The 10,908-nt window shown below is 33.4% G+C and overlaps 1 protein-coding gene across 3 annotated transcripts; it reads right to left on the reverse strand.

Annotated features, from left to right (window-relative positions):
* Window positions 1-2,001: 2,001 nt before the first annotated feature.
* Window positions 2,002-7,832, reverse strand: LOC109864155 (UPF0472 protein C16orf72 homolog). Of its 3 annotated transcripts, none has more exons than XM_020445105.1 (5): window positions 7,356-7,832; window positions 7,018-7,089; window positions 6,088-6,259; window positions 5,755-5,897; window positions 2,002-5,324 (listed from the first exon to the last, which is right to left on the reverse strand). In XM_020445105.1, exons 1-5 carry the CDS (start codon window positions 7,546-7,548, stop codon window positions 5,179-5,181), a joined length of 726 nt encoding a protein of 241 aa, XP_020300694.1. In that variant the 5' UTR covers window positions 7,549-7,832; the 3' UTR covers window positions 2,002-5,178. The 3 variants fall into 3 exon arrangements, with proteins under 3 accessions (XP_020300694.1, XP_020300693.1, XP_020300695.1); XM_020445104.1 differs by having other exon boundaries at window positions 5,755-5,900; XM_020445106.1 differs by lacking the exon at window positions 7,356-7,832 and adding an exon at window positions 7,199-7,319 and having other exon boundaries at window positions 5,755-5,900.
* Window positions 7,833-10,908: the final 3,076 nt, after the last annotated feature.

Below are 10,908 nucleotides of genomic sequence, written 5' to 3' on the forward strand. Positions count from 1 at the left end.
CGGCGTACGAACAACTTGCTTGCTCGAAAAAGAACATAGAATTGTTTCTCAGTATTCATTTGAGAGTAACTAATCGTGAGGAAAAAGAATAAAAAAATAAAAGAGTGTACAAGAAGCTCTGTCTTTATAGAATAACTCGATGGATGTTTCTCTCAAGTGAGCACTGTAGGTAGCAGTAAAGAAAGAATAGACATTTCCATTGTGCAATCAGGAGACGTATCACATGAAACAGAAATAAAATTTTATCAATCTCTGTAGAATCGTGCGCCTTCGATATACAAGGTTTCTGACAATTAAGTTTAACATCTCTCGTAGGCAAGTAGAACGAGTAAGGGTTGGCTTATAATAGCTGTAACAGTTAACTTATGCCAATGTCGTAAAAGTTGGAAAATAGGAAACTTGTACTCTCGTTCATAATTCAATTATAAACAGTAGTACGAATTTCTTCTTCATCGCACGTAAGACAGCTTGATGCATACGCAATATATATTCGCGAATCTTTGTTAATTAAGATATCTTAGTAATTATTGCGAATCTCGCAAAATGGTATATAAGACTTTTCAATTCAGTTTTACTCCTTCTATCTGCCTACGAGACATGTTAAACCACTTGTCGGACACTCTGTATGTATTATATGTAGTGTAAGTCTACAGATAAGCGCATCATATCGTGCGGCTCTAAGGGAAATATTTCTCGAAAATTTCTCCTCTAGCTGGTCTTACTACCGCGCGCCGTTCTCCTTCGGTCTCTGCCAGCGGACCGCAGTGGTAGGAGCAGCCGGAAGATAATATTCCGAGAAATATTCCCTTGGAACCATATGATATAGTGTACTCCTCTATACATACCTAAGTATATGGCATCTTCACACCCATGATATATCCCGCAGTAATGTGCGTTGTTTTTCTCTGTCTTAGTGACAGAAAGAACGAACATTTACATCGAGGATAGATATAGTTCGAAATGAACAGCAGAAAAGAAACGTGTTAACGATGCAAATGTACAAATTCTTCGAATAATAATTTTTGTTTTTACATCGTTAATGAGAATATCATTCATTTTTCTGACTGTTCGTTTCGCATGTACAGTTGACTTGTAAACGATCTGTTAGTGAAAAATAAATTCTCCACAGTTGTGTGTTCTGACTTGATACGAGACTTTGGGAAAAAAGGGTCGGACTCTAGCACCATCGATCTCGGTCAAAAGAGTGCAATTGATAAAGTAGTCCTTGCATTTTTATTACCTGTCAATCGCACGATAAATATCATTATTAAAGCTATCGTGTAGAAGTCAATACTAGTAGTGATAATATAATGTAAGCGATACTTTTTGTTTCTATATCTATCTATATCGTTATATTATTGTATGATATATTTACAACTGAACAACAGTTTTTCTCCTCTTACGAATGACGCTCGAATCGTCTATGAAGAACCAAATAGAAAAATGTTGAAGAGTTTCTACATGATTTTCAGGAGGAATGATCAAAGCAAGTATCGCAAACGAATAAACAGCGAGAATAAATCTTGCATTTGAATCTACCTTTAATACAAATTTGACAAGTGCAGGTTATAAGTTTTATTACTTGCGATCAAAACATATTTAAAAATTCCAGTAAAAGCAATGTGTCAGACATATTAAGTAGAAACAATGGTAATTATATACAAAGTGTTTCTCCTCACCGATTTCAATGAAATGTTAAGGACGTCATTCTGAACAACTTTTCTCTATACCTAGCAAACAATTTGATTGTGGGATGTCGCGATTTTGTCGCCAACCGCCAGCAACATTTCTAAATCAAATCCATATCTATCTGTACCCTTTAGGATATGGTTTGGTGACCATGTTGCGTCCTTTGTCTCTGTGTGCTAACAGCTTTGGCAGCACCAATGCATGTTTCCGTATTGTAGCGTTTCTGCAAACAGTTTCTGTTGTCAAGGTCTGCGCAGTCAGAAATTGTTTGCTGGGTACATGTTACCGCCGCTCGGCTGTAGTTTTTGAATTATTCACTAAAGAACTTTCATAAATAAAACTTTGTTTTCCAATACTGTGTCAATTTAAGAAGTAAATATTTTGATTGTATAACACGTGTAGGCTGGAAAGGCTTTGCCCCTCCCCCTGCACCCCCCTCCGAAAAAACCGAACTCACGAACGTACGATGCATAATGTACATTACTATGGGCTCACTGTTATGTATTTTAGAACGGTATTTGTGGCGCTACTAATATTGGCAATAAATATCGGAATGCATCCAGGCTGCGTTCGGGCAGCACGCTATCAGCGCTATTGCGTCATTCTATCTTTGTTTTACATCTAATGAGCAATAAAGATAGAATGATGCAACAGCGCTGATAACGCGCTCCCCGAACGCACCCTATATTGCCGAATTCTTGGAAAGGATTTATTTATGAAACTTCTTTTGTGTATAACGAAAAAACTAGAGCCGAGCGGCGGTAACATGTATAGGGAAAAGTTGTTCAGAATGACGTCCTTAACATATTTCAAGATTATTGAAATTGGTGTTCGCCGTCATTCTCCGAGAATGAATAGTTACATATTATCGTTAAGATTTTATCTATAAAATATTTTCTATTAAAAAAATTGTAATAGACATAAACACACGCACGTACACATTGACCACGCTCGGCCGGATGTGCAACTGCAGTGCAACCACATTTGTGATTTTTCTGCTGAACAGTACTATGCGCTCTAATCCACTTACTGTTAGAATCCAACAATTAACTTCCAATAGTCAAGAAACATCACAAGTTTCCAAACGCGGCCATTTCCATATGTGTATAAGACATTTTGTAATCATTGTCGCGAGTATTCTACATAAAAAAAAATAAAAATAAAAAACTCATGTTCTCTTTTTCATACCTAAACATCCAACGGTTTACACCATCAGTTAGAGAAATCTTACTGTATATGCAAAAGTACATAACATATATACGTATGTAAAAAAACATACATACGTACAGAGCACGAGATCGTACGTTCACAGAACAATCGTTTATCTGACAACGTCTACGTTTTACACAAGTTCAATAGATACATACGTGTCACGTCGTTCAGAACACTAGGTTCACAATTTCTCATTCCACAACGTTGACATAGACCTTATCCAAGATGGAGTTTGATACCTTTTTGTTTTGACAGTTTTTATTTACTTTTACTAGTCTATAATATACGAATGAACAAAGTATAAAGTTTATATTATCGTGCGTCATGCTTTTCTTCTGCCAAATACGATATCGAATTATGACTGCGTACATCCGACTGCGTTTTAGTCTGTTCTTCGTTCTGCGTTTCTCTTAATTAAAAAATTTTTTATATTAAACACTGCTTAATCATTTGTTAGTCAAGACTCGAAGCAAGAGATCTCTTTACGGACTATTCATTAGTTCATCATAATTTTTTTTCTTGTTAGCACGTTCTTTATATATACGTGTGGTAGTTTGTATATTTAAAACTTAAATGTTTAAACAAACATCATATTTTTGTATAAGTTTCCTCTTAAGACATCATTATCTTATAATTATAACCACTATAAATGATCTTATAGTGTATAACTTCTAGTGTAATTATAAATTTTTTCCTTTACACATTGTTTGTGAGACAGAAGAAAAAAAGGGAAAAGTAGATCGCACGTTATAATAAAACCACAACAATTTATACAACAATTATACGAATTAATTTCATGACAAAAAAATTTGATACAAAATAATATACAAATCTATAAGTAACGTAAACAATGAATTACACACCCACATACACACACACGTGTGCGTGTGCGTGCGTGTAATTATACATGTACACAAGATGTCTGATAATTGATTTCATCACATCTCTCGTAAGCAGGTAGAAGGAGTAAACTTGAATCGAAAAGTCCTATACCATTTTGCAAAATTCGCAATAGTTACCGAGATCTTAATTAACAAAGATCCCCAACACGTCTAACGCGCATAAGACAGCCCAATGTATGCTTATTCGCGGAGTTCTGTTAATTAAGATCTCGGTAACTATTGCGAATTTTGCAAAATGGTATAGGATTCTTAAACTCAGTTTTACTCTTTCTATCTGGTTATAAGAGATGTTAAACCAATTGACGGACACTCTATACATGTGTTATACAGAAAGATATATTTTTAGATATAAAAAATTTATATACTCAGAAATATTTCAACAAGGAAATTTGACAAATATTTTTTGACAATTAACATACACGAAAAAGTGTAGCTTAAAGTACAATAAAAATAAATTTTTTGCATCGTACTATTATTACTTCCACTTTTTCTTAACAAAATTGTATAAAATAATTTGAGACAATTAAGGAAAATCACACATTAAATCGGAACTTGTTTACACACAATCCCCAATAGAATAAAACCAATATGACATATTATGACAAGTAATAATTTAAATAAATTGTGTTATAAATATTTTACAATTTTTTAACTCTTTCTTCCTGTTTATCTAACATAACGTAATAAGTTATTTAAATTAAGAGGTTTTGAAATAAAAGTCTATCTGTTGTATCAAGAATTTCTCTCATTACGCTGCAACAAATCAAAAACTATCTGACAAGTATCACACACACAAATTATCTTATTAATCGATATACAGATTCGTGTATCGATGTTTTTATAAAAACTTAATAGTTTGAATAATGTTATACACAATCTAGCTAGATTTTATAACTTAGATGTATAACTTGACTTATACAAATCGACAAAACGACAGTCCTGTATACAAATATTTGCACATAAGACCGATCATCATGTGGGCACTTTAAACTGTATTAAAAACACGTTCGTGCGATCTTGCATTTTCTGTAATTTTTGCGTTAAATCTTATATACAAACAAATACAAATATGAGAACTTCTAAAGTATGTCATGTAAGAGCCACATACACAAAGTAGAGATTTTTTTCTAATCCAGATTTTTCAATTTTATGTAACAAAACTAAAACAATTCTAAACGGTATGTAAGTTGAAACTAGCAGTAACTCATAGAGATACACACGAACGTGTTTATTTGGCAGTATATTCCACTACTGTTTCTTGATACAAGTATATACGACTGGGAATTATATTGTAGAAGAGGTCAGCTAATCATTAACCGAGTCGATTAATTAACAGGGAGCAAGGGAGTAAAGCTACCTTACTCATCGCGCGCTGTTACAGTGTGGTGCGCATACGTTTGTGCGTGGGTGATCCCATATCCACGTCATGAGAAGCAGGTCGTTTATGATGTCGAGCCAATTCGTTACTAATAAAAGCCGACAGTTCGGCTTGCCTTCCTCCACGACGAGAAACTGGAGATCCTTAAATAAACGTTTGATTGTGGAAATATAATTAAATATAATTTTAGTCTACATTCAATATATATACGATAACATTGATCTCTTTAAGTAAAACGTGCGAGTTCAAGCAAAAGCATATATAATAAAAATTATTATGATAAATAGTAAATGTATAAGAATCAGTAAGATTTTAAATTTTATAGATAATATTAACCTAATCCTGTAAATCCTGGACATTTATGTCTGATGCAATTTCTTTATTGGTTAAAACGTTACAAAAATTCTGTGAAAATTCATGGGGTTTTATTCAACATTCTATACTAAGGAAATAACATTAGTTTTGATATATTTTGTAATTTTTTAGAAATTTTTCTATTAAGTAGTTAACAAGATTTTCTCATTTTCAAGAATCGCTTGGGTTAATAATTTATAGGAGTCAATATATAAGTACCGGATAATGCAATGGCTTCTCTAAATGTGTGTAACTCAGGATCTGGAGTGCTGCCTGCTGTTGGTGCTGGAGCAATAACCATACTTGGTGCTTGGCTTGGTGACGATGGAGAACCACATACCATCATACGTGGTTTAGGAGAACTTCTATAACATATTTTTTCGCAACATAAACATCCAAAACTTTGATCAAAACATTAAATAGTTCTAAGTGTTAAAATGGTTCAATTATTCAGTTTTTCTTTGCAACTTCAAATCTTATATTTACATTGACAATAATTCAAATTAATAATTAGATTTCTCATTATAAGAAACAAGGAAAAAAAGGACAAACCTATGCGAATGCGACCGAGATGGAGAAGGTTTTCCAGCGAGATACGCAAGAAGATCCTCTCTGCGAATCATACGCCTTTTTTTCCTAGCCCAATTCATAATTTCTTTACTACGTTTTTGTTTGCCCATTTCCACTCCCAGATCACTGCACCGTCTCATACAGTCTACTGAATCTAATTTAACACAAAAAAATTGCGCTATTGTGATTTACACTATTGAAATACTTATATCTTACAATAATTTATGACGCATATGTATACGTCACACTACGATACACTGCGATAATAAAACATGCGTCATATAACGAGTAACTTAACCTAACAAACTTTATATTTTTCTATAGGTTAAACGCATCAATTTTTCTTTTGATTCTTTTTTATCTTCATATACTTCTCTAGGATTTCTATATGTGATATTTTATATAATATTATAACAACATCAGTTTATAAGCTAGTTTGATTATCTTCAACTGAATTAATCAGCTGATTAAATGTCAACCGTGATTGGCCAATTCGACCGATTGACCAATGCGATTGAGCAATCCTAACGGAATAATTGGTTGATTATGCGTGATGGTAAACTTGGTCCTGTACTTTACAACAGCTGACAATCAGCTGATGTAATGACTTGTCAATTTTCTATAACATATTTAACTGATAACAACAGATCCTATAGAGTGACAGAACAACAATTCAGAGCTTAAACAAAATAAAACAGCTGATGGAAAATTAAAAGGAATTTCTATCTCTTTGTGCACTATTGATTAAGAGCTATATGTGTAAAATGAAAATTATAAATCAGTGGCATGTGTTGTGTGACACAAATGAAAAAAAGAAAATGAATAGAAAAAAACGACATATAAAACAACAGCAGAAGGTTTGCACAGAGACACCTGTTGACAATAAAGATCATAAAATAGAGGAATAAACACCTTTGTATAACGACGTGACAGTCCCAGCTGCAGTCTGAAAGGGAACCCATAATGAGGCTCCTAATGTGCGGTCTGTAAAAGATAAAAAAAGCTTAGATGTCGAGTGATCAATATTCCTAAAAAATAGCGATAAAACTATTACGAGTCACATTGTGTAAGGATTGTTCTTAGAATATATTACGACAAAATGGATGCTGCGGCTGATTGCGTATTAACGAAGACAGCTTAGATGTCATCGAAACAGATCGAAGACTGGGTTGTGCGTCGTAAGAAAAAAAACGAAAAAAAAAAAAAGAAAATTACGAACTTGTACATTTCGTCGCTTTAAATATAATCACCTTTGTATAGCTGGGCGATGGCCGACGCAGTGGTTTGGAAGCTCATCCACATCTGCTGCGAGTAGAGTTCTTTTTCATTGTGCAACTTACTCTCGTAATCGGGCTCGGATTCGAGCGCTTCGAAGCACTGCTGTTCCCAATTGCTGTACCAGAAGTCCATTATCGGATCCTCCTCGCTCCTGTCGTCGCTCATCGCTGCCAATCGCACGATTGACGCACCACTGCTCCACTGCTCGCCGTTCGAGCGCACACACGCTCTCTCACACTCACACGAGCTCGCGCAACACACACACACACACACACACAGACACACACACAAATATGACACTTCGCGTTTATATGAATAATCACAAATGATTCTCGCTGTGTGTAGCAACAAGAGCGAAGAGAACACGCCTTACCCATTCACGATATGCACGAATATATATGTATATGTATATATATGTATGTATGTATGTATGTATGTATATATATTTATATATGTATATATATGTTGTATGTATGTATGTAGGTATGTACGTATGTGGGTATGTATGTATGTGGGTATGTATGTTATATGTGTGTGTATGTCGGTATGCACGTATGTACAAGAATAGAGGCTCTATATTCCGTTTTCAAGCAGTTGAAAAGACTACGACGATGACAACATTAATAACAACAACAGTAACATTAATCGCGACTTATGTCAGAACTGTTCCTTTTACACTCGCTTCCGTCTTTATGTTGTTTTGCATAACTCGACGAGTGTTTCTCTTCTTTGCACATCAAGCCATTATCAGTGTTTTTGTTCCACTACACTCCTCGAGCTCGTTTTCCGAGCACGTCGTTATGATCAATTACTGCGAGGTTCCAATCAGTAATGTCGCAGAAATAATATGGAACAATAAATTTTTCTACGCTACTTCATAAAAGACTGCTCCAGATCGCTCTTAACTACTCCCTATGAGCGCCACTAAGGGGCGCTTATTGTTAGATGCAAGTAGAGTCCCTGTAATATGAGTCTGGTCACAGTTGTCTTCTACCTTATTGGTCGTGACAAAATATGGCGAAACCAATAAGATAACTCAAATTTATACTTCGCGCGCAGTACTATTCAATATAAGAATAGAATATTCAATATAAAGCCTCTTGCACAATGCGAGGGAATAGTGATAGCGATAAGCAATAGAATATAAGACAACATAAGAAGATAAATTTGTTTTTAAGTTTTATTTTATATACAAATACAATATAAAACTACAATATAAAAAATACAATATAAAATACAAATATATAATGTAATATATGCAATCATGGTGTAAGTATACAGGTGTGCTCTTGCACATAGTTTCTCAACAGCCAATAAGAAAGTTTCCCTAACATCGTCCATATTGGAGCGATAAAACGAATCGAATGTTTTATAAGCAGTCATAAACTGCATTTATTTTGCAAATAACGAGTAAGAAATAATATTTTATATGTTTTATATGTTTTGTCCAACATTTATTATTTATTACCAAATTTAATAACCGAAATACGTTAACAAAATTAATAACCAAAATACATTAACAAAATTGATAATCAAAATACAAAATTAATTACCGAATATATATATAAGAATTGTGACACACGTGCGGATAAATGATTAGAAGTTATAAATCTTAGACTAATGTATAACGATTATATCGATATTGTATCGATTATCATGTATCGATATATTCAAAAATGGAGGCGCTTGGGAACTGCGCAGAACCGGACGAATTTGTGCTCGAGAACGAGCACATCTGTATACTTACATCATGATATGCAATATAAAAATAGAAATAATATTTATTAAAGGCCGTATTCATAGTGGAAGCTCAAGGTAATGCTTAAGACTGTCTCGGTGAAGATGGTCTTATTTAATTAAAACCATCTCAAGAACGATATAATTCAGTCGGAAGATGTGCTTAAGACAATGCTTATTTATGATTCGGTTATTTCCGTAATATTTTCGTTGGATCCGCCAATAGAATTATTGGTTCACTTTTGTAAAGTAGTTATACTATCTAGTTTAATATTATTAGTCGTGACTAATATTGAACGATCTTGGCTGCGTTCCAATATTCACTGTATGTACTTCCGATACTCACTATACTCACAACCAGAGATCTATAGTAAGCAGAAACACTAACTTCATAGGTTCACTTTTTTTTAGAAAACGAATGCCAGAGTTTTATTTATTATTAAATAAAATAGATCAAACTAGCTTTTTATCCACTGATAGTAATTAAAATAAAAATCAGCTTTATTCTTGGAACATTTCGCGAACGTTGTTTATTAATTTCCGATCATCATCAGCCACTAAATTAGCAAAGAATTAATTACCAGTATAAAACAAGTAAAACTTAAGTTAACACAGTAGGATAGGATAAAAATCAAAAGTTTATACGCACTTTCAAAACAATTGCACGCTTACGCATTGACGTGTCTGGATGTATCCTGTGTGCAACCTGTGCAACAGACTATAAAAACTATTATAAATAAATGTTATGAAATAAGTGTTGTGTATCACAAAAAAGAAGTAATAGTGTACCGTCACCACTTTTTGAACTAAACTCTCCCTCCTGTTTCTTTTTACTCAATGCGAATACTATATACAATATGTAGTTCTTTATGTTTGAATAGATGGCGTTAAAATGTCTTTCATTAAATAGAGGGTTTGATTTGTAGATATTTTTATGTCGTCACATTTTACTTTTGCTTTTTTTTATTGCTTTCTTCAGTTGTGTGAAAAAGAACATATCTCTCTCATCAAAATGGAAATTTACAAACTTAGTAAAAAAAGGTTTAGTTTTTTCAGTCATAACTAAGAGAATACAGACTGCAAAAAAATAGTCGTTATATACTCTTACGGAAAAAACGTTTAACTATTGACCGTAACGTACGAAATCATTTTCAACTTAACTCTAAAAGCTCAAAATTGAACGTATAACGCCGAATATTGAAAGTTTACGGTCAAGTTTAACGTGATTTCGTACGTTATGGTCAATAGTTGAACGTTTTTTCTGTAAGAGTATGTAATAAATAACAATTAAATTAGTCTACATGATATATATATATATAATATTTTTTAAATCAAACATATATATATATAATTAATAATAAATAATAGAATTTACATTTCTCTTTCATTATATTTTTTTTTATATATTGCTTCTTTATTATATATTTATTTTTTTAGAAATATATAAAAAAAATAACACGTGTAATTATGTATTACACTTTTTTAAAACTAAAACTATATTTACAAGAAATATTATATATGCAAGCATTGTATTGCTGGAGCAATCTCAAGGTTAAATTTTGGTTTATTCGCTTTACCTCTTTCTTTCGTTTCAGCTCTCTTTCTCTCTTTCATTATCTCGTCTCTCTCTCTCTCTCTATATATATATATACATACATCTCCTCTCTCCTCATTTTCTCTTTCTCTACAGTAGACCGAACCCGTTTTTCTCCTTCCCTCCTTTCGCCGCGCGCGTGCGTGCGTGTGTGGGTGCGTGTGGATCGGCAGCGAATTGGTGAATGCACCAAC

This window comes from Pseudomyrmex gracilis, unplaced genomic scaffold, assembly GCF_002006095.1.
Source record: "Pseudomyrmex gracilis isolate BER0280 unplaced genomic scaffold, ASM200609v1 scaffold_17, whole genome shotgun sequence".
NCBI lineage: Eukaryota > Metazoa > Arthropoda > Insecta > Hymenoptera > Formicidae > Pseudomyrmex > Pseudomyrmex gracilis.

Excerpts from the sequence above, each read along its gene's own strand:
- LOC109864155 (XM_020445104.1), bottom strand. The coding sequence starts at position 7,548 with ATGAGCGACGACAGGAGCGAGGAGGATCCGATAATGGACTTCTGGTAC. Across the intron at positions 6,260-7,017 it reads TGTCACGTCGTTATACAAAG|ATTCAGTAGACTGTATGAGA; the intron begins GTGTTTATTCCT and ends GTGTTAAATTAG. Across the intron at positions 5,901-6,087 it reads TCTCGGTCGCATTCGCATAG|AAGTTCTCCTAAACCACGTA; the intron begins GTTTGTCCTTTT and ends AATATGTTATAG.